This window comes from Chlorocebus sabaeus, chromosome 10 (assembly GCF_047675955.1).
Source record: "Chlorocebus sabaeus isolate Y175 chromosome 10, mChlSab1.0.hap1, whole genome shotgun sequence".
In the NCBI taxonomy this organism is placed as follows: domain Eukaryota; kingdom Metazoa; phylum Chordata; class Mammalia; order Primates; family Cercopithecidae; genus Chlorocebus; species Chlorocebus sabaeus.
The window spans coordinates 3053632-3080875 of NC_132913.1; the positions used below are offsets into that span (position 1 = coordinate 3053632).

Below are 27244 nucleotides of genomic sequence, written 5' to 3' on the forward strand. Positions count from 1 at the left end.
ATTAGGTGTCTTAAGATACTAATGGGAGTATTCAAGATGCACAAGACACACATGTGGTCTGCCAGGCCACATGTGACCACTAAATGTTCATCAAAATGTTGGCTGTTTCCTCTTTCTCTATAGCATATTCTTCCTTCCCTCCCCAATGTACCGGGGACAAAAGCAGTCATCTGCCTATTCTGCTGTCTGGAATTTAGGTCATTTACATTTCTTTACAACCTCAGCTCTCTGATGAGTTTTTTAAACTGTGACTTTTGCAGCTTATCTACTTGTTCTCACTGTTAGGATGAATTCATAAGTGTTATTGAGAAAATAGACTCATAATTTTTAAAGTTATCTCTATCTCACATGTTACAACAAAATAAATTCCAGACAGATTTTAATTTTAAATATTAAAAAAAGATACATTAAAGATACTAAGAGAATATAAAGACAGCCTTCATATAGTCTTCAGGTATCGACAGCTTGTCTAAACACGACCCCAAGATAAGAAAACAAAGCAAATTGATGGATTTGACTAAACAGAAAACTAGAACTTATATATGGCAAAAATACACAAAAGAATTAAAATGTAAATGAAAATTTGTGAGAAATTATTTCCAAAATCTATGAGAGATGGGGGGTTAATACCATTAACATTTAAAGAACTATTAAAAATAAAAAGAGGCTGGGCATAGTGGCTCACACCTGTAATCCCAGCACTTTGGGAGGCCAAGGCTGGTGGATCATGAGGTCAAGAGATTGAGACCATCCTGGCCAACATGGTGAAATCCCAGCTCTACTAAAAATACAAAAGTTAGCCGGATGTGGCACGCGCCTGTAGTCCCAGCTACTCAGGAAGCTAAGGCAGGAGAATCCCTTGAAGCTGGGAAGCAGAGGTTGCAGTGAGCCGAGATTGTGCCACTATACTCCAGCCTGGTGACAGAGTGAGACTCCATCTCAAAAAATAAATAGAATAAAAAATAAAAAGACAAACACCTCAATAGAAAATGAACTGAGGAAATGAATGAGTAATTTGCAAAAGGAGAAAAATAAATGGCCAAAAATAATGCAAATAATTCATTTTAATTAGCAATTAAATTGATGTGAATTTAAACCACAGTAAGATACCATTTTTCACTTATTGATCTAGTGAAATTTGAGAATAATCCTTTATTCCATAAGTATTTGTTTGGGGCCGGGGGCGTTGGCTCACGCCTGTAATCCCAGCACTTTGGGAGGCCGAGGTAGGTGGAACACCTGAGGTCAGGAATTTGAGACCAGCCTGGCCAAAATAGTGAAGCCCCGTCTCTACTGAAAATACAAAAAATCAGCTGGGTGTGGTAGTGGGTGCCTATAATCCCAGCTACTTGGGAGGCTGAGGCAGGAGAATCGCTTGAACCTGGGACGTGGAGGTTGCAGTGAGCCGAGATCGCGCCATTGCACTCCAGCCTGGGCAACAAGAGTGAAACTCCATTTCAAAAAGAAAAAGAAAAAAAAAAAAAAATATATATATATATATATATATATATATATATAGAGAGAGAGAGAGAGAGAGAGAGAGAGAGCATTTGACTCCAATAAATATTTGCTGGGCACATTCTACATGAGAGAGTCATATGTATCCCTGGGCACTGGACTCCGGAAATGAATTGACAGTGTCTGCCCTTAAGACCTTCTCTTCTAGTGTGGAGAGACACAAGGTGATAGGTGTTAGGAAGAAAGATAAGGAATAATAAGGGAGTGGGGGAGAATAGAGAAAAAGGTGTTTATTCTTCCACATAGGATGAACAGGGGAGGCAATTCTGATAAAATGGTATCTGAGCAGACACCTGAAGAAAGTGAGGGTGTGGTCACTTGGACGTCCTGGGGAACATATTTCAGGCAGAGGGATCAGCACGTGCAAAGGCTGCTGAGGTGAGAACACACCTGACACATTGAGGAAACAGGAGGAAAGTCGTCCTGGCTGAAACTGAGAGAGTTGGCGAGCACGTACAATGGAGTCAGAGCTATGTTATTCCTGGAAACGAGGACTCTCATAGACTGCTGGTGGAAATATTCACTGGCAATCCCTTTTGAAGGACAACTCAACACTATTTACACAAAGCTTTAAACCACACACATTCTTTGACTCCAAAATTCAAATTTCCTGAATTTATTCTGATGCAATAACCAGTGCACAAAGATGTACATACAAGAATGTTCATTATAGCAGGAATTTACAATTGGAAACAACCTAAATGTTAAACATCTGTGACTATTTAAATTGTGGTATAAGTCATGAAATGGAATTCTATATAGCCATTAAGAACAATGGGCCAGGCGCAGTGGCTCACGCCTATAATTCCAGCACTCTGGGAGGCCAAAGTGGGCAGATCACGAGGTCAAGAGACGGAGACTATCTTGGCTAACATGGTGAAACCCTGTCTCTACTAGAACTACAAAAAAAAAAAAAAAAAAAATCAGACGGGCATAGTAGCATGTGCCTGTAGTCCCAGCTACTTGGGAGGCTGAGGCAGGAGAATCACTTGAACCCGGGAGGCGGAGCTTGCAATGAACTGAGATTGCACCACTGCACTCCAGCCTGGGCAACAGAGAAAGACTCAGTCTCAAAAAAAAAAAAAAGAAAGAAAGAAAACAAACAGTGATATACTGGTACATATCTAGACAAGGAAAGATGTTCACAACGTGTTATAAAATTAAAAAGTAAAGGCCAGGAGTGGTGGCTTACTCCTGTAATCCCAGCACTTTGGGAAGCTAAGGTGGGTGGATCACCTGAGGTCAGGAGTTCAAGACCAGCCTGGCCAACATGGCAAAACCCTGTCTCTATTAAAAATACAAAAAGTAGCTGGGTGCGGTAGTGGACGCCTATAATCCCAGGTACTCAGGAGGCTGAAGCAGGAGAATCACTTAAACCTGGGAGGCAGAGGTTGCAGTGAGCCAAGATCACGCCATTGCACTCCAGCCTGGGCAACAGAGCCAGACTCTCTCAAAAAAAAAAAATTAAAAATTGATTATACAGAATGTGTACTATTGTTCTACTTTTGCTAAAATGTTTATTCACATGCATTTGTGTATACAGAAAAAGTCTGGAAGCATAAACAGCAAAATATTAATCATAGAGTCAACTGGGTTGTAAGATTGTAGTAATTTTTATCTTTTAAATAAACGATGTGCTTAATTTTCTTCCCATCACCATGTATTATTTACTACACTTGATCTTAGCCAAAAGGCCAAGAAGTGAACCATATATTATTTACATAATCTAGAAACATTATTTCAAAGTCCATTAACCTACTGCTAATAAGAGACATTCTTAAATGATAGGAAAAAATGTTTTTAAAAGGTAAGTCAGCTGGGCATGGTGGCTCACACCTGTAATCCCAGCACTTTGGAAGGCCAAGGCAGGTGGATCACAAGGTCAGGAGTTTGAGACCAACCTGGCCAACATGGTAAAACCCCATCTCTACTAAAAATACAAAAATTAGCCAGATGTGGTGGCATGTGCCTGTAATCGCAGCTACTTGGAAGGCTGAGGCAGAAGAACTGCTTGAACCCAGAAGATGGGGGTTGCAGTGAGCCGAGATTTCAGCCTGGGTGACAGAGCAAGACTCCGTCACAGGAAAAAAGAAAAAAGAAAGAAAGAAAGAAAGATTGAGCTGCATGGGCATAATCTCCTAATCTTATGGTCATTAGTGAACATTAGTTAGTTGACAATTTTTTTTTTTTTTTTAGTTATAAAAAAGAGAAGTAGAATCCACCGCTTCTTGCTGTCTCTCTTTTTGTAGACCCATGGTGGGGCAGAGGGAGAAACAGCTTATTATAAGTCTCACGTTCTAGGATGCTTTATTCTGGCACAAACATTAGTAACTGCAAATGCCATGATTAGGATTCTGAGAAAATGAATTCTACAACAGAAAACTCTTTTAAACATTTTTAAATTTGGCTGGGCACGGTGGCTCATGCCTGTAATCCCAGCACTTTGGGAGGATGAGGTGGGTGGATCACGAGGTCAGAAGTTCAAGACCAGCGTGGCCAAGATGATGAAACCCCGTCTCTACTAAAAATACAAAAAATTAGCAAGGCGTGGTGGCAGGTGTCTATAATCCCAGCTACTCGGGAGGCTGAGGCAGAGAATTGCTTGAACCCAGGAGGCAGAGGTTGCAGTGAGTCAAGATTACACCACTGCGTTCTAGCCAGGGCGACAGAACGAGACTCTGTTTCAAAAAAGAAAAAAATTAAATTTTTTGCTCTTTCAAATTCAAAAAGATTTTAAGAAATGACAATATTCTGTGCTGTAAGAGGGGTGAGGCAGCACTGCCATTTACTGCTTATGGGAGGTCAAACTTGAACCATCCTGGAACGGAGCTTGGCCTTATAAATTAAGACTCTTCAGATGACTCCTCCCCACAGCCCCCATTTGGTCCAGCAAATTCTCCTTTAATAAAGTATCCAAAAAAGCCTGAAATGCAGACAACAATATGTGCATAAGAGGGTTCATTACAGCATTCTTTTAAATGAGGAAAAAAATAAACAATCAGAAACAAAAAAAGTGAAATACCAAAGAAGCCTAAAGGCCCAACACTAAGAAAACGGTGACATAAATTATGGTATGTCCAAAATTGGAAATATTGAGTAGTCAAATATGATGTTTATGAAGTTATTCTTAGTCATTTACAAAAATGCTTGGGATAAAATATTAAGCAAAATAAAGCAGGATTCAACACCATACATGTGGCATGCTCTCAACTGCGACATGAACATGCAAAAGAAAAAAGACCAGAAAGAAATAAAAACATGATTAGGAGTTCATTCTAAATAATTAAAGTATAGATGACTGGCATTGTTTTCTTACAACAGTTTTCTTCTTTCCTATAGTTTAAATGTTTTCCAGAGTTGATAACATAATTACCAAAAAAAAAATTCACTTGTTAAAAATTTCAGAAACTGAATATGCTTCAGCTTGCTATTCCGCTCTGCCCCAGCCCCACCCAGGTGCTGCTGGGGAAAATGGGTGTGTCTGAAGGGGGCAGGTGATGCACCCACAGGGCAGGAATAAAACAGCCACTCTCCTCCCCTGAGGATAGCTCCTGGAAGGAGGTTTGGCCACTAGCTCCTACAGATTCCAGCCCAGCATAGAGCCGGGCCCAAGCCACCACCCTTGTTCCAGGGACAGGTGGGCAGGTGGAATGGGTGTTCTCAGCCCTAGCTCCATGTCACAATCACCCACAAGCGTTTCAAACCTGGTGCCCAGGCCCCCTACAAGAGGCCCCCTACAGACTCTGGCTGGCCCTGGAGCCAGCATTTCAAAGTTCTCCATCTGATTCTCTTTGCCCAGGGCCTAGCCCTGCTGGGGAAGTAAAATCCTGGTAAAAGGGGCATAAAGACCAGAGGGCTAGAGATGGCAGTGGGTGGTCAGAGGGTGCTTGGACTGGGCCTGTGCCACCTTCCTGAACCTGGGAGCAGGACTGTCCCTCTCACTAGCAGTCCCAGCCGAGGCAGCAAGCCAGACCAGGCCCCACAGGCCAAGGCTAGAAGGAGCAGACCAGCACTGGGTTGCAGTCACAGGGAGTCTCGGGCGAACAGAGCAGGTGCCTGGACAGGACTGCTCCTCCATCATTCATACCCGCCTTTGATGAGTACTGACCAGACGGCAGGTGGGCAGGGCCCACAGGACAGCAGGGTGCACCCTGTAGGACCTCACAGGGCCAGGAGACTGGCTCCGTGATGCCCACTCACTCCAGACGCAAATGTACTTTTCTTTCTTTCTTTTTTTTGAGATGGAGTTTCACTCTTGTTGCCCAGGCTGGAGCGCAATGGCGCAATTTTGACTCACCACAACCTCCGCCTCCCAGGTTCAAGCAATTCTCCTACCTCAGCTTCCGAAGTAGCTGAGATTACAGGAATGTGCCACCATGCCTGGATAATTTTGCATTTTTAGTAGAGGCAGGGTTTCTCTGTGTTGGTCAGGCTGGTCTCAAACTCCCAACCTCAGGTGATCCGCCCGCCTCGGCCTCCCAAAGTGCTGGGATTACAGGCAGGAGCCACTGCACCTGGCCGGGTGTGCTTTTCTTCACGTTAAACTTTTTATTATAACTGTGGGTTTGCATGCAGTTGAGTTCCTTCACCAGTTTTCCCCAATGGCAAGTGGCTAACATCCTGTGGAAATACAGCCAGTATTTTAGGTAGGCTATAACATGGAGACGGCAGCAATCTTGTTCAGATTTCCCCAGTTCTGCTTGCTCTTATTGGTGTGTGTGTGTTCGGTTCTGTCCAACTTGATCGCATTGTTTCAATATGTGAACACACCCATCTCATTTGCATCTCCTGGTCCTGCCACCTCCCTCTTCTGCAGGAGGCATCCTTTTGCCTCGGGTGGCCTGGACTCTCAAGAATGAACACTCGGCTTCGGAATTCCAAAACCAAGCTTTCTAAGTTTGTACCTGGCCCATGGGCTTGAAAGACAGACTTTGTTGAGATGAGGATTCTGTAAATCTTTTATCTCTTGATATTTCAAGACAGGAGTAGGCCGGGCGCGGTGGCTCACGCCTGTAATCCCAGCACTTTGGGAGGCCGAGACGGGCGGATCAAGAGGTCAGGAGATCGAGACCATCCTGGCTAACACAGTGAAACCCCGTCTCTACTAAAAAATACAAAAAACTAGCCAGGTGAGGTGGCGGGCGCCTGTAGTCCCAGCTACTCGGGAGGCTGAGGCAGGAGAATGGCGTGAACCCGGGAGGCGGAGCTTGCAGTGAGCCGAGATTGCGCCACTGCACTCCAGCCTGGGCGGCAGAGCGAGACTCCGTCTCAAAAAAAAAAAAAAAAAAAAGACAGGAGTAGATGTCCTGGAACACAGCGGTGTCTGTGAGGGGCTCTGTCTGACCTTAGGGGCCTCTGGGTGTAGGCTGCTCTGCAGGCCCAGCAGGGTAGGCGTGGTGGAGCGGAGGGGCTGAGTTTGCCCTCCCAAATGGTCCTGGGTTTGTCTGCGGCAGAGACAGAGCCCAGAGGCTTCTTGTGCCTCAAATGGGGATGTAGAGTGCGACTGAGGTATGGGCAGGGGCAGGCTTGCCCCCCATGGCCCACCAGGGCTGGGCTTTTTCCATGACTGCCAGGTCTAGGGGTTGTGGCAAAGCCCAGAGTCCTGCCAGCTGCAGGCCTGGTGCCTGTGCCCATGGCACGCCAAGCAGGCTCCACCAACCTCCCTAGCTGGACAGTGGCCAGCTCACACGGTGGCCAGTCACTGCCTGTGAACCTCGCCCTGTGCTCTTGCTTTGGGGCCCTCTGGGACTCCCAAAGAATTCGGATCTCGGAAGACCACACATTCTCTTGGGGTGTGTGAGTAGGGACCAAGCAGCCTTGAGAGAGGGCCCGAGGGTGACCTGAAGATAGAGAGCAGAGGGCAGCACCAGCGGGGAAGGCCCGTGTTGTCCTGGGTTGGCTTTCGGTGCTCCACTGGGGAGGGCAGTTTGCAGCGGGGGCAGGCACGAGCACCAGCTGTGGATGCCTGGGAAGGGCAGGAGTTGGCTCACTGTGCTACCCTCTTTACCTTTGTGTGAATTTAAACTCTTCGTAAACAAAAGTTAAGAAATCAAATAGAGTCTAACAATTATCGGATCAGACTGGGATTACAGGATGGAAGTAATACAGGTTTTCTCCGCCACACAGCGGGATGGGCTCTCAAGAAGATGGGAGCAGATAAAAAGAAAAAGCAGTGATTGAGTTCGGGTCTGGACAAGGAGGCACAGACCCATTTCTCCAGCTCCCCTCTTCTAAGTTCAGCTACAAACCCTGGAAATGGCACCAGAGATAGAGTCAAAGGAGGGCGTGGAAAGGGGGAAGAGGAAGGGGAGCTCGTCGAGACCCTAGGACAGGAGGAACAGCCCAGCAGCAGGGCACCTGACAACCCCACCCGGCAGCAGGAGGCGGTCCAGGCCGGGCGGGGGGCTGGACTCCACCCAGGAGCCCAGGGCTTGGGCTTCCCCAAGGGCTGGCATTCGGGAAATGGGAAGGTGGAGAGGACCCTCAACCAAGGCTCTCCCCAGGGAGGGGACACTGTCCCCTTGGCCAAGTCACTATCCTCTGCTCAGCCTCAGCTCCCTGACCTGAGAAATGAGGGAATTATGCCCATAGGGCAGCCGAGAGCACCGAAGACAATCATGCACAGAGGAGGCCAGCGCACACGAGGGCCTGGCACATGGGAGAAGCCGCGTAGCTGGTTTGGAATATATGGATGCTAATACAGTGCTTCCCACAACTCGACAGTAGGAATACCTAGCCCTCGGCCTAGACAGGGCTGTGGAATAAGCGTTTGCCTGCTTATTCCTTACCATGACCCTGTGAAGTAGGTCCCATTATTATCCTCACTTTACAGATGAGGAAACCAAGGCTCAGAGAGGTTAAGTAACTTGCCGAAGGCCACACAGCTGGTTAGACAGAGCTGCGGTGTGAACGTAGCACCTTTGCTCCTAATGATAATGCCTAACTTTGTTTTCCTACAACTGAGGTGGAGACCCTCCTCCTTGGCCCCCAGCCCAGGGGGTCCCTCCAAGGACCAACCTGAGGGTAGCAGGAGCGTCCCAACCCCAGTCACCCAAAAGCCAAAGTCAAGGGCAAAACACTTGCCGGAAGGCCCTCACCGGCCCAAGGCTGGTCAAGACAGCATGGCAGTGGCAACGGTGCAGACAGGCGTGGCCATGGTGTGGACTCCCTTCTCCAGCCCCCTTACCGGAGGGGCGGCCTCTCCCACCCTCGCGGGCTCAACTGAGCACCCACTGGCTCTGTGACCTTGGCAAGCGGCATCATCTCCCTGGGGCTCAGCCTCCCCATCTACAAAGAGAGGCCCACAGAGCTGCCTTGGATTATAGGAGATGCGGCCTGACAAGGGCTCAGCGCACACACCTTGACCGCAGGGTGCTTATTGTTATCACACACGGCCTGAGGCCCTGGGTGGAGCACAGCCTCCAGCCCAGCAGGTGTGAGCCACACCGCATCCCGTCTGCTGACAGAAATGGGCCCCCTCTTGTCTACTGGCCTGAACAGCACCACAGCACTCGTCACCAGCCGAGGCCTTCAGCCAGGAGGACCGCCTGCTGCGCCGCCTGCCGACGTGTGACCCTGTCCCTGGATGCTGTGAGGTTAGAGTACACGTTGCTGCTGCCCGATAGGCCCTGGGCCCAGAGAGGGACACAGCCTCCTCCCACCAGGGGCCGAGGTCACCCCCCCCCCCGGCGTGTCTAATCCCCATGAACTCTCCTTCTTAAAGGAGGGCAGGGAGAGAAACGAACAGCAAGAACCATTGCTATTTGGTGCATAAAGAAACACGGTCACTGAGAGCTTCCAGGAAGAGCCAAGGCCAGCCAGGTTTACCACTGCCGTGCCAAGGCCTGGCCTAGGGACAGATGAGTCCCCCTCCCCACAGTGCGGGGCAGGGCCCTCTCCATAAAGCCACTGTTGTGTCTGACCTCTGTGTCTCCACCCAGGGCCCAGGGCCCACCAAGGAGAAGCTTCCATCAGAACAGTCAACCTACTTGTCAAGCCAACTGTAATCTAGCAGGAGGGTGATTCTTTAATGGCAGTGGCGATGAATGGAGGTAAAAAGAGCAGGACCTGGTGATGAGGAGCATGGGGGCCAGCCATCATCCTCCAGGAAGGGCACTGGCGCCAGGTGAGTTCCACAGACAGGGTGGCCAGTCCAGCCAACGGAGAGCGAAGCGGAGCGGGAGCTGGTCCTGAGCCCCGACAGTCAGGCAAGGTTGCCTGGAGGGCACTGACCATCCCCTTCTGGACATCAGGGCCTGGGACCAAGGCCTTCTTCCACCCATGCCCCGGCCCCTGGTAGCTCCAGGAGCTGGGGTGGGAGCAGCAAGCACCCCAAGGTCGAGTGACTTTTCTCGGACTAGCCCATTTCACCCTCAAGAGGGCCACTATCCACTCCGCCCCACCCCCAGGGAACATCCCCACCAGTGGAGCTTTTCAAGCTGCTCAGTGCCCTCTCTGGTGGCTCCCTGACCCGGCTGGGTCCAAACCCCTTTGGGTAGAGAATGACAGCCATCTGGGAAGAGGCCCACTGGCCACTGGAAGCTGCCAGCAGTCACCCCCGACCCCATCCAGGCTGTGAGTCCGCCTCCGCCCTGGCCCTCGAAAGACATGTCTCTTGGGAAGTTTCAAGCAGAAGAACCAGGACGATGCCCTTGGGCAACATTATCAGGCCCCTGTCCTGCCTCCCAAGCTGGCAGAACCTGCCTGGCCTGCCCACAGCCCCTCTACCTGGGGAGGAGGGTGGGCTCCACTGGACAGACTCAGAATCCCGGCCGGGCAGCAGGCCAAGCCCCCCACCTGCCAACAACCCCACGTCACACGCGAGGGCAGGGGGCCAGCCAGGGGGAGGTCACCCGGTCAGCAGGACGTGTGGGCAAGCCCAGGACCACGCTGCCCCTCCGAATTGCTCAGGTTCTCCTCCTCTGTTTATCCCACCCTCTTCCCCTAAGGACTGAAGCGGGCCTGGAGATCCTGCAGAGAGCGCACAGGGAACGGGGAGGCCCTGGGAGGGCGTGGAAGGGAGTGGCCCTTCCAGTGTGGCCCTCCACCGAACCGCAGGACCCCTGCTGTCCCCGGGCAGCGCTCAGAGCGCGCCCCCTCGGGCCCTGGGAAGACCCGCCGCGTCTGCGGGCTGCGTGGGAGCCCAGGCGACCCCCGGTGCTGGAGGAGGAGCCCGGCAGGGGGCCACTGGGCGGCAAAGGGGCCACGGGGCTCCCTGGAGGAGGCGGCTGTGGACGGGAGTTGGCGACCCTGGAGGAAGCGGCGTCCACGGCGCACAGCCCGGCGCCCCAGGCCCGCCGCGGGGTCGGGGTCGGGGCCGGAGCCGGGCCCCGCGGGTCCGCGCGAGCCGGTGTCCCCTCTAAAAGTTTGTCCCCAAACAAGACCCCTCTCCCCGCCCCGCGTGGGCAGCAGGGCCGGCCCCAGGGGAGGCTCTGAGGACAGACGCAACTGCCCTCCTCCACCCCTTCGCAAACAACAATGGGCGGCCGCCGGACCAACGACTGGGGAAGAAAGTGTGGAAAATCCCCCAATTTTGCAAAGTCAACCGCGGGCGCTCGGGGGCCGGGCCGCGTGCTGCCCCCGCGCGGCTGCCCGCGGGACTGTGCGCCGGGAGGGGGCGCCGCGGTTGATCTCGTGGTTCTCAGACTCTGAGACAGCACGGTGGGCCGGGAAAGAGGCTTCACTCCTGAAGCTGAACGTTAATGCCTTTTCTGGGATCATCACAGCCTGCCACTAGCCGTGTTCTGTTACTTTTCTTTGCCATTGAGTCAGAGATAACACATTAAAGAATTGGTGAAATGGATCTTTAGGGGACAAAGCCACTGAGCAGAAGAGCTGCCAGTGCTTTTCCCTGGACTCCACAAGCAGTCAGGGCTAGAAGCTGCCCCTAGCAAACAGTTCATATGCCCTCTCGGGCCTGGGGCAAACCTTGCCCAACGAGGAGATCACGCAGGGAAGAAAGGAAACAGCGCGCAGAGCGCACCTCCTGAGGCTCTGGCTGTGTCCGCTGACCTCCTGGAATCCCAGGCCAGCACCAGACTCTGTGTTTCTGTCCATTTTCCAAGACATGACACTGAGGACTCATCGCGGAGAGTAGCAAGAAGTGGTGGGGAGTAGCGTGATGCAAGCTGCCCCGCCAACGAGGGCTCGAGGTGCCCTCCACTCGGCTCAAGTGTCCACTGATGGGTGGCTCATGTGACTTGACTTTCAGACCCCAGAAACTCACCTACAGCCTTGGGGTCTCAGGTGCATGCGCAGAGCTTCAAGCAAAGTGGAAGACTGAGCAAAGTCCTGTAGCGAACCAGGCAGATCTCCCTCCTCTTAAGAGAATTCTAGAAAGAAAGGGCTTCCTGGCTAATGTGGGTGCTCCCCATCAGCCAGTGTGGCAGGTATGAAGTTTGATTAAATAGCTCCTTCGGGGAGATATTGCTCCATGGGTCAGACTGCTCTGGCTCCCATTCAAGGGTGGGACCTTATCACGGGCACTTCTTCCCTGCCTGGGCCTCAGTTCCCCCTTGGGACAGTGAGATCATCACAGGGTGGGGCCATGGCCCAAGCACCGATGGCTTCATTGGCCTTCGGAGCTGCTCCAGCTTTCCCTTGAACACTCTGGGTCCACATTCCTCCTTGGTGGCAGTGACGGTCACCAGGCGCTGAGGAGTGGCCCCTGTAGACGCTCTCACTGCCCTCACTCCTGGCCTGGGGAGCTGGGGCAAGTGCAGAGGTGGGGAAGGGCAGGGTTCTGGGGCTCACAGCAGGAATCAGGATTCCAGCTCTGCTGACTCTCACGGGGTGACAGGGGTTGGCCCTGGAACCAGGGTCTTAACCCCTTTGAACCTCAGTTTTCTCTTCTGTAAATGGGTATCACAGCCTACCCTCGAAGATTTGCTGATGGAATTGGAAATGACACCTCTACAGTGCCTGGCACCCAGTAGGTCTCCAAAAAAGCAGTCTTAATTATGATGTAGCACTTGGTAGAGGATTCTTATCTGGGTAAGAACATCTCGAGGGTGGACCTGGGGCAGCTGTGGTCCCCTAGGCCATACAGGAAGGCTCCCCAGGGCTCAGCCACAGGCTGTGTTAAAGGGCTGCAGGCAGAAGCAGACAGGTCCAGCCACACTGCAGGGCGGCCCCACCTGTGTGGGATGAGGACTGCACCGCCATCCACAGCGGATATTCCTGCAGTCCCTTTGGAAAATGCATGCCGCCCGCCCAGCTGGGTTTGGGGTGTCGGTTTTTCCAGCTCTCTGTGTTTGCTTCCGGGAGGGCTGTCTGGTGTGATGCTGTCTATGTTTAACAGCTTTGCTGAGGCATCATTGACACCCGATGATCGCTTCCAGCCCCTAACAGAACGGAAGGCAGGGCCCCCCCCTGCCCCGTCCCCGGCAGCGCTTGATGTGGACACTGGGACCCCAGCCTGGCAGCCGGACTCGCTCCCAGAGCCGCGCTGGCCCGAACCAACACACTAGGGCCCACCGGGGCCGGCCCTGCAGCTGCGAGATCCCGACAGGTCCTAGCCCCGCTCCTGCGCTTCCGACGGGCTGCAGCCTCCGAGTACTGCCAAAGCCCAGGCAGCGTGAGTGGGTACCTGGCGGGAACCCCCGCCCCACGAAGGCCGCGTGCTTGCCAGGCTGGGCAGCGGCGAGCGAGGAACCCGCACCACCGGGGCCACACGTGAGCCAAAGGGGAGCGAGGCCTCCGAGGCCAGGATGGGCCCGGGCCGCTGGACTCTCCCACCGACCCACGAGCGCCAGAACCTTTGGTGGGCACTCACGATCCTTAAGACCTGGCTCAATGTTTTATAACTCTTTCATTGGAGTATCATAAACATGGAGGGGGGGGAAACGCACCGGGTCTGAAATTGCTTTCAAACAAGGAGGGAGCCATAAAGCTGGTCCGCAGGCCTCGGCAGACAGCCCAACATCTCTCAATGCCGGGCTGCGGGGCACCGTCCCAAAGCCAGCCGCGGGGGTGAGGGGGTCGGGCAGGAACGGAAAGCCTGGCTTTCCCTCTCGGCTCCCGCGGTGCGCGGCCCCCGCCGCCCTGGTCCCTGGAAGTGCAGCCCAGTCGGCTGGCGTCTCACTTCAGCGCCCCGGAGGGCAAGGTCAAGGCCTTTCCTCCCGCGCGGGCTGCAGGGAAGCGGGCGGCGGGACTTGGGGAGGAGGGGTACGGACCCAGGCTCCGGAGGCGCCAGCCGCCGCGGCCCCAGCCAGGAGAGCCTCCCACGCCTGGGCTCCGCGCGGCTGGTGGGTCCCCCACGCCCCTGCGGGCGGAATCACCTCCCAGTCCCCGGCTGCCCGCCCGCGAGCGGCCCTGCCACCGCCGCAGACCCTGGTCCCGCGCCCAGCACCCGCGGCGGCCCCCGGCACTCCGGGGGCGGGGCCGAGGATCGGCGCGGGCGGCGACGTCAAGAGACGCCACGGGGGCGGGCCGGGGGCGGGCCGGGGCGGGGCGGCGGCGGACTGCGGAGACGCGGCGGCGCGCGGGGCGGCGCAGAGCGTTCTCGGCGCGGAGCGAAGCGGAGCTTGCCGGTGCTGGGGGCGCGGGGCGCGCCGTGCGGGCCGGGGCCGGGAGCTGGGCCGAGCGGGAGCGGAGTCAGGCGTCGGGCCCGGGCAGCTGGGGCCGGGCGAGGAGCAGCCATGGCGCCGCGGAGGGTCGGGGCCCGAGCCGCTGCGGGCGGCCTGGGCGCCGAGTAGCCGGGCCGGGCCGGAGCGCGGGTGGCGGCGGAGGCAGCTGCGCCCGCGCCCCACGCCCTCCCAGGCCCCGCGCCCCGCGCCCGGGCCCCGGCGATGGTGACACATGCGGCGGCGGCGCGCCGGCGGCAGGACCATGGTTGAGCGCGCCAGCAAGTTCGTGCTGGTGGTGGCGGGCTCGGTGTGCTTCATGCTCATCTTGTACCAGTACGCGGGCCCGGGACTGAGCCTGGGCGCGCCCGGCGGCCGCGCGCCGCCCGACGACCTGGACCTGTTCCCCACGCCCGATCCCCACTACGAGAAGAAGTACTACTTCCCGGTCCGCGAGCTGGAGCGCTCGCTGCGCTTCGACATGAAGGGCGACGACGTGATCGTCTTCCTGCACATCCAGAAGACGGGCGGCACCACCTTCGGCCGCCACCTCGTGCAGAACGTACGCCTCGAGGTGCCCTGCGACTGCCGGCCCGGCCAGAAGAAGTGCACCTGCTACCGGCCCAACCGCCGCGAGACTTGGCTCTTCTCCCGCTTCTCCACCGGCTGGAGCTGCGGGCTGCACGCCGACTGGACCGAGCTCACCAACTGCGTGCCCGGCGTGCTGGACCGCCGCGACTCTGCCGCGCTGCGCACGCCCAGGTGAGCGCCGGGGCGGCGGGATCCTCGCGCAGCTGCGCCCCCGAGGCCGGGCCGTGTGCCCGCCGGGCAGTACTGGGTCGGCCCTGCCTTCCCCACCCGCTTCTGCCCTCTTGGGGGCCCCCACTCGCCGCCACCCCCCCGACCTGCCGGGCGCCCGAGGCTCCCAGCTTCTCTGGTTTGGCCGGCTGTCACCGCGCTTTCTGACCTCTCTCTCACCCTCTTTTCCTTGCATGGTACTGCCCCACTGCCGGCTTGGCTGCACAGCGCCCGGGTTTTCTCCAGGGTCCCCGCCCGCTGCCCTCGGGCCACCTTACCTGCTGTGCGCCGTGACGTCTGGCCCGCCGGACTTGGGGACGCGGGCTTCTGGGTGTGTGCGTGGCCCACCTGGAGTGTTGGCTTCCCCGTGCCGCTTCGGTGCTGTGGTCCCAAAAGTGCAAGGGAGAGTAGTGAGGTGCCGCCCCTGTGCCTGGAGTGCCTGCCTTCAGAGGGTGGGGGAGCTGCCAGGGAAGGGGGCTGGCTCTGCCCGCCTGCCTGCCGGTGTGTGCAGGTAGAACAAAGGCCCTGTTGACCTGGGGCTGGGGGCGGGGAAGAGGTAGTACCGCCTGTCCTCCCAGTGGGGCCTTCCAGCCAAATTCTTCCAGGCACAAGCTTGCCTGAAGAGAGGAACAAAAGCCAGCCGATGGGGGACCACCTTCCCCAGGAAGCCACGGGCCAGGATAGGGGTAGCTGAGCTGGTCCAGGGAACCTGTGCTGCCACACCTCTTTCTTGGCGTCCCCCAGCCCCATGTCTGCGGGAGTTGGGGAGCACAGAGCTGAGCTGCGTGGGGACACAGGGCATGGGAGGGGTGCCGGGGCAGCTCTCCTGGGAAGCCTTTTGTAGGGGAACCTGGGATGCTGCTGGGTTTCCAGCAGTTAAAGTTGGGTTATTCGGGTCCTTCCTCCCCAAAGTCTGGGCTGGGAAGGGCCAGGAGCAGGGCTTCTTGTCTGCCTTTTGTTTCTCTTCCAAATTTGCCTTAGGGTTGAGTTTGCAGACAGGCTGGTGATAGGAGGCTGGGTGGCTGTGGGCCTGTTGGCTGGCGCTCTTGGGTCCAGAGGCTGCAAGCTCTCAGGTGTACTTGGGGAGCCTGGAAGGTCCGGCCAGCCTGGAGCTGAGCAGAGTCCAAGTCACTGCTCCCCTGCGCAGCCCTCAGTCCTTGCTCTGGTCTTTCTCAGACTGTCAGGAAATGGGGGTCCTAGAGTTGGAGGAGCATCTTCCCACTTTCCTTTCTCCCCCCACCCCCCACTGTATATACACACACACACACACACACACGCATGCACACGCACGCACAGCAGCTCTCAGCCTGGGAGGTGATGTTCTGAGCCCCTTACGGCCACATTTTACACTTGGTGGTCACAGAACTGCCTGTCTAGGGCCCATGAAGGATTACTTCCGGCCCAGCACTTGGTCTGCTTTGCACAGATGCACGTTCCTGCTGCAGGGCCCCCCAGCCCCGGTCCAGCCGCTCTATGCTAGACTGAGCTGTGCCTGGGACTGCCGCCATGCCCCCACCGCCTTTCTGCCAGCCGGAGCAGTAGGCTTCCAGAATTGGTCACTGACCAATACCAACAGGCGCCTCCCTGCCTGTGGCGGGTAAGAGGGTAGGGGCCACCCCCTTTGCCAGAGGGACTTGGATCGGCAGCCTAAGAGGAGTGTGTGGAAGCTTCAGGCTGCCAAGAAGCCGGAGCCTTTGAAGCCAGCCTGCTCGGCAGAGGCCACCTCAGCCCTAGATTGCAACCAGGACACTCTCCCTGCAGCCCTGTGTGCCTGTGGGTCCCCACGGTGAAGGGCCTTGGCCTCCTGTCTCTGGAGTTTGTCCATGAGAGTGGGAGGACCACGTGGGGCTGATGGGGCGCCAGGTGCTGCACTGGGGCGGCCCGGCTCCCCCTGCCCAGGGAGCATGTGTGGAGCAAGAACGGAAAACACAGATGCCTCTCGCGGAGGTGGGCTGCCAGCCTGGAAACTGCTATCTCAGCAGAATATGGCAGGGTTGGGAGGGGCTTCCAGGGCCTTCAGGATGCCCCCTCTGCCGCCCACTCTGGAAGTGGGTTGTGCTACCAGGCAGGTGACAGCATCCTGCCCCCCGAGTCCCTCTTCTCCGCCTCCACTCCCTTCATTTCTGTTGCAGGCACTAGGTAGATTGCTTTTTTAACGAGCTTCCTCAGGAGGCCAAGGTAATCTTGGCTTTGTGCTGGCAGGGCCGAGCTGCACCGAGGTCCACCTGCTAAGTGCTACCCCGCCACCTGAGTCCTCTGGCCCAGGCTGGGGCTGGGCTAAGCTGCTGTGCTGTGGCAGTTGGCATGCGCTTCCCCCATCTGCCCAGGGACCCAGCTACTCTCTATCAAGGGCAGTGCCCGTCCCTGCTGGGGTGCCTGGTGTGAAGTGGGCTTGGTGTCAGGAGACTCAGGTGTCACCCTGGCCCTCCTGTGGTGTCTTCACTCTGACTCTGCACTGCCCTCTCCGTGTTCTCTGGGGACCGAGACCCTCTTTTCCTCCTGTCTCTGCCCACCTCCCTGCCCAAGGCTGGCTCCTGGAACCTCTCCACCAAGCCCCTCCCATCCCCTGCGGCGGTTTGTGAGGGCCTCAGTGGGCCTGTGGTGCACGTAAGAGAGGTGGGGCTCTTCCCGGCTGCCAGCCTCCCCATTGCACAGCATCAGCCTGCTGCTCTCAGCTGGGCGTACACTCAGGTGACACATGGAGATGGACAGGATTTTGACATCTTCCTGGAATATGGTTTGGAACTTCTAGTGGCTGTTAGTGCTTGGCTGCCTTGGTAGAGAGAAACAAGTGTGAGCAGAGCGTTGGCGGGTCCCTCTTTGGTCCTGTGTTCACTGTGGCGGCTGCCTCATCCGCCAACATCAGCCAGGGTGCATGTAAGACTGCCCTGGAAGGACGTTTGCTGCCTGGCCTTGAAGAGGTGTGGCCATCCCCAGGCAGCAGCCAAATAGCCGGCCATTCCAGGGACCACTCGGTTAGAATGTCTCAGCGCCGCATGCTCTGCTGTCGCTCAGGGGGTCCGGACGGTGCTCCAGAGCCAGAACCTCCCCCCTTCTCTTCCCGTCTGCCTAAAGGCAACACAGGAGGAGGCATGGTTAAGGTCTTGCCTGGGCCACCCTGGAAATGTCCCTGAGATCATGTAGGCTTCATTTGGAGCCATGGAGGGCATCTGGAGCCCAAGTGTGGCATCCGGGCCACCTTGGCCGGGGTCCCGGGCCCAGCTCACATCCTCTCTGCACCAGGGCCTCTCTGGAGCCCTCAGTGGGCTCGAAGCCTCTGTGACATTGCCCTGCAGAGACAATGCTTCCTTGCAGGAGGGATGGCGCAGGAGCCCGCAGGTCCGTGATGCGCCCTCTCGGTGCCTGCAGCCTCGCCTTTGACCTGCCCTCCGTGATCCTGACGCCTTCTCAGACTCCGGAAATCTGCCTGGTGCTGGGCCTGTGTGCCCTCCACCTGGCGTGCCTGCTCTCCTCTTCCACTGTTCTGCCTGCTCCTCCCCTCCCTTCAGTCTCTGCTCAGATGCCCCTTCCTCCAGGAAGCCTTCCCTGGCTTTCTGTTCCTAGACTCCCCTGTTGCCTTAGGCGCCTCAACTGCTCTCGCATCTGCCACCCTGGCACCTGCACAGTGCATTGGCACTGCTGTGGCCTGATGCTGAGTAGGCACTGCCCTCTTGCTGGCACCGTGAGAATGTTTTTTCTTCCTGGGCTCTGCAGGATCTGGGCTCTGTCCCCACCCTTTCCCTGTGACTCAAGTTCACGGAGTCGGCCTTGAGTGTCGTGCTGTTCCCTGAGAACCTGGGGGGGGCTCTTTGGTGAGGCAGACCAGGCGGGGGTGGGCTTAGATGAGAGCTTTTGTTTCTGTGGCACACGACAGTTCCCACCCTACCTTCATAATCCCTTTCTTCTTTGAGATCAAGGGACAAACCCTCATCTGCCGTGATGGGGGCAGATGTTACCCAGAGCATGTGACTGGGGCCAATGAACAGGACCTGGGGACCGGGCTGGGGGTGTCACTGCCGCCTGCATTGCCTAGAGAGTCCTTTGGTTACGATGAGAAGGGAATCTGTGGTTAAGATGCTTCTGGATTTTCACTAAAAACACATTTTTTTAAAAAAAGTTCTTTTTTTAAAGCAGACACATGATAAGGCAAACTTACAAATGGTTTGGTGACAGGATCATTTTAGACAGTCCTCTGGCTTGGGAGATCATTTCTGCTATGCTGCTGTGGTGGTCTTCAAGCCAGAGCTTCCTGTCCTAGGGACTTCATCCGTAAAACGTGGGCTGCGGGGAGCCCTGGGGACTCCTGCTCCTGCGTCAGAGAGTGCAGTGCCCACCTGGGTCCCCAGGGCCAGGGAATCCAGGTTTCTTCCTCGGGGGAGTTCTGGCTGCCATGCGGGGGGAATGGCCACGTCGGGTCTGGCGTCCTCCGGGGCCTGGTTTTGTCCTCCTTTCAGGACTTGGAGGCTTTTTCTTTCACGCCCCCTTTGTTGTGGTTCTAATGATTGTTTGGTAGGTGAGTGGGAGGAAAGTACGAGGCAGAGGAAGAGAAGGAGAATCATCCATTCCCCATGCATGGTTTTTCCACTGTAATTGAAGCCGTCGTATAAATTACACCATAAATGTTGTCTGTAGTCATTAAAAACTTAGTATTTGAGTGGCTGCAGCTGCTCCGCTCTGGGTGTGCCACCGCTGGCTGGCAGTGGGTGAGCGTGCAGGTTGCCCATTCTGTACTCTGTGGGGACTGCTGCAGGACTGCTCCTTGTGTGTGAATCTTCCGCTTAGCTCTGGTTTCCTTTGGTGATTTCTGGGAGTGGAGTTTCTGAGTTGAAGAGTCTGAATGTTTTACTGCTCTCGGTGGAAGTGTTACCTGCCTCTTCGGAACACCCGCTCCTGGTGTGCTCCCACCTGTGGTCTGTGAGCACCCACGTCAGGGACACGCTCATTGGTACTGAATAGCTTGTGAATTTTTTTTTTTTTTTTTTGAGACGGAGTCCCACTCTGTCCAGTGCAGTCTGGACCGTGGCACGATCTCAGCTCACTGCAACCTCTACCGACCGATTTCAAGCGATTGTCCTGCCTCAGCCTCCCACGTAGCTGGGATTACAGGTGCCCGTCACCACACCTGGCTAATTTTTTTATATTTTTAGTAGAGACGGGATTTCACCATGTTGACCAGGCTAGTCTCGAACTTGGGACCTCAGGTGATCTGCCCACCTTTGCCTGTGAAAGTGCTGGGATGACAGGTGCGAGCCACCGCACCGGCCTATTGTGAATTTCTTTTTTAAGTTATTTTCTTCAATCACCAAAAAGTGCCAATCTTCTGGTTTTTATTGCAAAGCCTTGCCCCGTGAGTGCACTCTCGGGGTGGCCCATCTATGTAGGGTGCTTGGGAGCAGCCGTGCCCAGTCACCCACATGTCCTCACCTGCTCACAGGTGACTGAGTTTCACCCCTGCTGAGAGAGGGGTGCAGCTTCCAGGGGCCTGGGATGCACCCTCTCTGGGTGCCCATCACTGTCCCACGTGGCATTTTGTGGGACTGAATTCTGCCTCTCTGAGGAACAGGCGTGACAAGCCATGGGGCGTGTAGAGAGGCTGGCAGGGTGACTCTTGTCCCCTGAGTGCTTAACAGGCACTTGGAATGGGTCATCTTTGGACCCAGCACTCCCACAAGACAAGTATATGAAGATCGGCCCCATTTTCCACACAAGGAAGTCAGGCCCCAGAGAAGCTGGAGAACGTGCCAGTCCCTCAGCCTGGAGGGCCAGGAGCTGGCATGTGGACATCTGTCTGTGTGTCTGTCCTGAAGGCTGTATGCCGCACCCAGCCCTCTGCTCCCCGCCACCCCTGCGTGCCTGTGGAAGACTGTCTGCAGGCCGGAGCAATCGCCGCCGGCCCAGGCCAGCCAGATGCAGAACACAGGGGCTTCTGAGAGCTGGGCAGACCCGGGCAGTTTCCCACGTAGGCCTGTGTGGTTGCGTTTACTGGACGACATCTGGCGGCCTTCACTCAGAGCAGAAGGACGGGCATCGTGCCTGGGCTCTGGGCTCTGCAAAGGTAGTGCTGGCGAGGCTGCCTGAGAGTCGGCCCCCTGGCAACAGAGACTGCCCATGGCGGTGCTTGACTTCTGGCACAGTGTGGCCAGCCCCTTCTGCCACCTCCCCATAAGATCGGGCTCTTTTCAGGTACTCCTCTGGTCCTGCACCACCGATGCCACCACCAGCCCAGGGAGGGTCAGCCGTGCAGGGGCAGTGCTGTGAGCGTGTGTGGGTGCAGTTGGGTCTAGGCCATCCTTCTGCTCCTATGTCCTTGCTCTGCCCCAGTGGGTGCTAGAGGGTGAAGAGGTGGGAAGCCCGGGAGTCTCCCCAACCCCTCAGCTTCCCTCTCTGGGTGCCATCACCATCCCACGTGGCATTTTGTGGGGCTGAATTCCCCTATGAAAGACTGGGGGGTGTTTCTGGGTCAGACCTCGAGCATCACGGAGGCAACAGGACTGGGCTCAACCCCCACTTGGTGGTAGCGTGTGGTGGGTCTTTCGGGTTTGAGGCGGGAAGAGCGTGAGAAGCCGAGCTCCGGGGAGCAGTTACCGAGTGGTAGCATACAGGGCCCCGTCAGAGGGGAGCCCCACTGGAAGGGCTGCGTGATTCAGGCGGGAGGCAGACTCGGGCCATCCCCTGCCAGCTGCTTTTCGGGCACTTCTCTGCAGCCACCTGGACACTCACTGGCACCTGCTCTCCTGTCCTTGAGGCCCACTCCACACGGCAGCACTTCTAGGTGAGGTGACATTTTGTTTGCAAAAAGGTTTTCATCTCTTAAGACCATTGTTCTGTTGCCTTTTCAGAGACTCAGTTGGCTCTTTCTATGAAGATTTGCTGTCTGTTTGGGGTTTGGGTGGGGTATGTTATGCTGAAAAAATAGGTCTAGACCTAGGGGATAAGGTTGCTCCACCCAAATGACAGTGAGGTGGTGGCAGCAAGAGGCATGGGCTGCAGTGCCCTGAGCGGGTGGAGAAGCCTCCCACGCACACGGTTTGCAGGATGCGCAGGGGTGTGGAATGGAAACCACGCCTGGAAAGCACAGTTGGGTTTCAGACACGGCATCCGAGACCCGGCCAGTCACAGCAAGAGGGGGCAGTGGAGATGGGACAGCGTGAGTGGAGACAGGCCCCTGCATGCAGGCCGGCTGCTTTCTGACTGTGGGACTTGTGGCCTAATCTCTCTGTTCCTTTCCTGAAAGTGCCTCTTTCCTGATAGGGCATTGTCCCAAGTCCCCAGCTTGCAAGGGCTGTCGTTTTGGAAAAACATGGCAGGTACATGCGCACACAGGAGCATTCAAGTGCTGATCCCAGACCACCCAACCCAGGGTAGAGGCTGTTAGAGGGCATTTAGGCTCAGCAGATGGTGGAGGGAGGCTGTCCAGTCACCAGAGACCACACACGTCCTACCCCAGCCGTGGTGTGAAGCTGGGGCTGTCTTCCTTGACCATGGAGCGAAAACCATCCAGGACGGCTCTCCCCCTCCGAGCCACCAGCTGCTCCTGAGCCAGCTCTGTGGGTGCTGGGAGCCGCGCTGAGGATTTGCACCCGTGCCTGCCAGCCTGTGGCCTTCTGCTGCTGTGGTGCCCCTGCCCTGAACCCCCTCCAGGGCGCAGGACCTCTGGGGCCTCACACCCACCCCACTGTTGGTCCTTGATTCCTTGACTCACACAGTGTGTGCTCTGGGGCTGGGGCTGGGGCCTGGCTCCCTGGGGGAGGGTGCCTGTGGGGGTGGCACGGCCCACGTTCCTTGCCTCAAGGCCACCTCGGCAGCTCTTGGGTCCCCTCTGTGCAGACCAGGCACTGAGGCTGTGGTGGAGGGCAGGGAATCCGTAGGGACTCAGCTGTCTGCTCAGGCCCTGGGATGTGTGTTGGGTGGGCTTCTTCTGGAAAGTTCTGGTGAGAGTCCAAGGAAGAGAGGAGTGCCCTGGGCAGCCCCTCCTACCTTGTGGCTGGACCCGGTGGGTCTCATGGGCCCAGGTAGAGATCTGTCTGAGCCTCAGTCTTCCCATCTCTAAAAGGGGGTGGCAGTCTGCCATTTGGTTCTGTAGAGGAACCAGTGATTTATTAACCGTGACCCCTGTGACCGCATGATCCCTCAGCCCCGGACCGTGTCCGTGTCCTATGGGAGCCATGGCCACTCATAACCCTTTGGCATTCCGCAGCCTGGTGCAGGCCCAGTTCCTCATCGGGAGAGCGAGCCGTCAGCAGCTGTCCGCGTGCCGTGGGGAGACTGGCCGCGGGGCCAAGGCTTCAGTGAGAGGCAGCTCCCGACGGCCTGCACCTGGCCTGCCTTTGAAGGCCACACGTGACCAGCGCAGCTGCTGGGATTGTTTACACGGAGAACGTTAAAAGGCCCAACAGGAGGGCCGTCAGAGCAAACCGCTAATTGTCTGGAAAGATACAAACTGGAGAGACTGAAGCTCTGGAGTTAATTGTTTACGAAGCCTTGAAGGCCACAGAGGTCGGTGGCCGTGGGTGACCGCCCCCGCTGGTCATCGGCAGGGGCAGGGGCCTGTTATCTCCCTGTGGCAGGGCCTCCTGCTGAGGCAGGCCTGGTCCTCGTCCAGGATCCCAGTTGTTCCCTAGGAGTGGCCTCCACTGGTCAGCCCAGGCCGCTGCTCGGAAGTTGTCAGGTGAACGTTGGAACGTCCGATCTCTGGGGCCAGCCCAGTTTGCATTCTAGCTCTGGCCCCTTTCCCGCCTAGAGAAGTTGGGAATACTCAGCCTTGTTTTCTTCTCCTGCCTTATGGAGTGGTGGGAGATGAGAGTCCACTCTGCAAGCTCCACACCATCACCCTCCACAGCAAACAGGGACAGAGGTTCTATGGGTAACCCAGCAACAAGGAGGGCAGGCCAGGCTGGCCGGGACCCACCTTGGGGCTGGGGAACCTGGGACCGTACCAGGGGTGGCAGCAGAGCAAAAGAGAGGCCCCAGGCTTGCAGCCAGAGCAGCTGGGCCAAATCCTGGCTTTGCATCTCATAGGCTTCTGCAGCTCAGGTTCCCCGTCTGTAAAATGGGCACACTGATAGCGCCTGTGCGGTACGTAGGCACTTGGAGTGTCACCCTCAGTTCCACTGTGGCCTGTGTACTGTAAGAGGCTATAATGTGGCCCGGCTCTCCTGGAGACAGGGAAGAGACCTCCAGAGCCAGCTAGGAAGTCAGCCCTTGTTCTCTCTCCATGAATCGGTTGGTTTGCAGGAAGCTTCCCGCAGAGCAGCTGAAGTCTGGGCAGGTTGGGTCCTGTGATCTGGGACATCACCAAACGTCATCACTGGCCTTCCGAGGCGATGACCTGGAGCATGTTGTGCTTTGGCTGTGGGGGTCTCCTGCTTACCTTGGGCTATGGCCTTGGGACCGCCCAGTGCCTTCCTGACTGCCCACTTGACAAAAGGTTGTCTCTGCCAGGATCTCCCAAAAGCTCTGGCCCTCCCTGGCCGGCAGCCAGGATATAGAGACTGCGCGCGTCTGTCCTGCTGCCCAGGTCGTGAGACCCTGTGGGCGGCAGCCCGACCCCACCCCCAGCCATCTGAGAACCTCGAGACCCAACCAAGAGGAACTCAGGGTCAAGAGGAGGAAGGGGTGGGTGGCCCTGCGCAGAGGCCCGCCTGGCTGAGGGCCCAGGCCTTGTTCCTCAGATGCAGTGGTTCCTCCCTTCCCTGGACCCCACCAGCTGCCATCGCCCCCTACATGGCATCTCCGGGGGTGTAACTGGGGAGCCCTGTGGAGTTTCACCTCTGTTCCCACTGCAGCCTCAGAGCTGGGTGCGCTCGCAGGTGAAGACACTGTGCTCCGCCCCTCCCCTGCCTCCCCGCAGCCTCGCTCAGCACCACTGTCCTGTGTTTCACGTGTTTCCTGCCCTTGTGTCTATGCTTTCGCTGTAGATGTGTGTATTCCTTAAACGATACACACTGCCATTTTGATGTTACTAATTTTCCAGAACCCTCATCAAACTCTGCTTGACCTTCTGCAACTTGCTGTCTTTACTCAGCCTTGTTTTGAGATCTATCCCTGTTGGTTCCTGACATGCATGTTTAATTCATTGACTGCTGAACTTAACATCAAGGTAGTCCAGACGGATCTGTGCTCGGTTCTAATGCAGCTGCGGGGAGCATTTCACTTTGGCTGTCACAGTCCAGGTGCGGCCACAGCGCTCGCTCACCGTCCTTACGTGTCCCTAGGAGTGTGTCAGAGGGAGGTTCTCCTCACCACCATGCTGTGCCTGTGGTTCCCCATTGTTTGGGCGGGCACACTTGGCTCATTTCTGCCAGGCCAGGAGCCGGGAAGTGGGACCTCTGTGCTTTTAGTGCGTGTCTCCCCTTGGCGGAGAGACGGTGTCTCACCATGTGTTTATTGGCCACTGAGGTCTCCTCCACCGAGCTGTTCGTGTCTTTGGCCTGTTTTCCCTGCAGCGTTGTTTGTTCTTTGCGTATCGGTCTGTAAGGGTTCTGTGGGTAGCACGCTGTCCGCTTCTCTCCTCCTGTTCATCATTTCTCCGTGTGTGGGCTCGGGCCTGTGGCATCCCGGCGCCTGCACCAGGTAGGGCCAGGCTGGCCCAGGCACATCCCATCCTGCAGCTAAGGCAGATGCCAAGAAGAGGTATGCCTGCTGACCTCTGAACCCCATGGGACCCTGCTGGCAGTGAGAGCTCAGCCGGGGACTTGTTAGTGTGAGCGGGTGGACAGATAGCAGCTGACCAGCATCCTCTCTGCAGCACGCACCCTCCAGGGCTTTCCCTGGAGATCCTCAGTAGTGCCCACAGTGGCACCTGCATGGTCCCGAGCCCAGGAAGACCGGACGAGCAGGCAGTTCTTCCTGTGCCAGGGCCCCCTCACAGCGATTTTGCCCCATGTATTGGGGTCCCTTTGAGATTGAGTTGGAAGGAAACCCAGCTAAAACCAGCTAAATCCAGAGCCTGGAACCCACAGCTCTGAAGTCACCCCAACTCCCAGTGAAAACCTAGGTGGGCCTTTCCCAGAGTGAAGCCTGCCTGTGTCACCCCCCAGCCCTGCCAAGGAGCTGGATGTCCACACCCCGTGCCTCAGCCTCCCCCCATGACACTGACGACACTGCTGTCTGTGCCTCCAGCCTGGTGCCTGGCCCTGCCCTCAGTCCCCAGGCCCCTTGGGCACCGTCTGCTGCGGGAGCACCCAGGGCTGCCCCTGCAGGACACTGTTCTGTAGATGAAGCTTCTCGCACCCCCTCGGAAAGGAGCGGGGGGGTGGCAGCCCCCCCATCATCCCAGCCTTGGAATGTGCCCCGCCCCACGTGGCCCCAGCCCCATAGTTGCGGCACCCCTGCTGCCGTGCCCCTACTGGCCTCGGACAGAAGGGCCTACACAGCACCGTCCACCTGAGAATTAGAAAGCACCTTCTGCTGTAGGGCTTGCAGGAACAAATGTTTGCAGCCCCTAGGCAGCAGGGGTGGCATCTCCCCTCTGAGTTATGAGCTTTGGAGGCTCCTGTGTAAATATTTACCTCTCTGGAGCGTTGGTGACCTTGAGAGATCAGGATCTGTAAGCACTGAGGTTTTGTGTTTGCGTCATCGTGGCCAGGGTGGGGTGGGGGTGTCGTCCTGGAGCAGGGAGCCGCCGGGCTGCGGAGCGTGCAGCTGCGTTCTGCCTGGAATCCCGGTCCACATTCCCTGGCAGGGAAACCTTCACAGCGGTGCAGCCACGTCCTCCAGCCCGACCGCAGCTGATGGAGGGAAGGCCAGGGAAGGTGCTGTGCTGTGGGGTGATGCCAGCGTGGTGGCACTGCTGAGGAGCGGAGGCACAAAGGAGGGCATTCCTCTCCCAAGGGTGCAGTCTGGGAGCGGAGAGGGGCTGTGACCGACTGCCACCCACTCCAGGCCAGGCCAGTTTCATTCAGGCCTCACTGTCAGGGGCCCCGTTTTGCAGATGAGTAAACTGAGACTCAAAGAGCCTAACTAACTCATCACCTAAGGCCACCGGTGGCAGAGCTGGGATTCACACACAGGCCCGTGCCTCCAGGATTTCCCCTAAACTCCTCCCAGTGACAAGGTGCAGGCAGGTCACTCCCCAGAGTGGGGAGCCAGGCGTCAGCCAGGCATGGGGCTCACGTCCACCGCGGTCCCTGCCTCTGGGAGGGTAACACAGCTGTTCTGTGAGTGGTGGGCTCTCCAGGGAGCCCAGGATGGTGCAGGGACCCTGGGCAGGTCCCAAGGGACCACCGGCCCACCTTCCTCAAGGTCCAGCGGAATGAGTGGCCACCTGCTGGAAGCAGCTGTCACCAGGTGTGATGCGTCAGCTCCCCTGAGAGGATCAAGGGCAGGCAGAGCAGATGGTCTCCTGGGGAGTTGAGAGGGTTGTG

At 56.8% G+C, this 27244-nt stretch overlaps 1 protein-coding gene across 1 annotated transcript in view; it reads left to right on the plus strand.

Moving 5' to 3' along the window:
- The first annotated feature begins 13999 nt into the window (after positions 1-13999).
- The window catches only part of HS6ST1 (heparan sulfate 6-O-sulfotransferase 1), a 53387-nt gene continuing 40142 nt past the window's right edge, over positions 14000-27244 (plus strand). Inside the window, exon 1 of the mRNA XM_007964571.3 lies at positions 14000-14843. Coding sequence (XP_007962762.1) covers positions 14317-14843 — 527 coding nt within the window. The 5' untranslated portion in view covers positions 14000-14316. The remainder of the gene's footprint in view (positions 14844-27244) is intronic.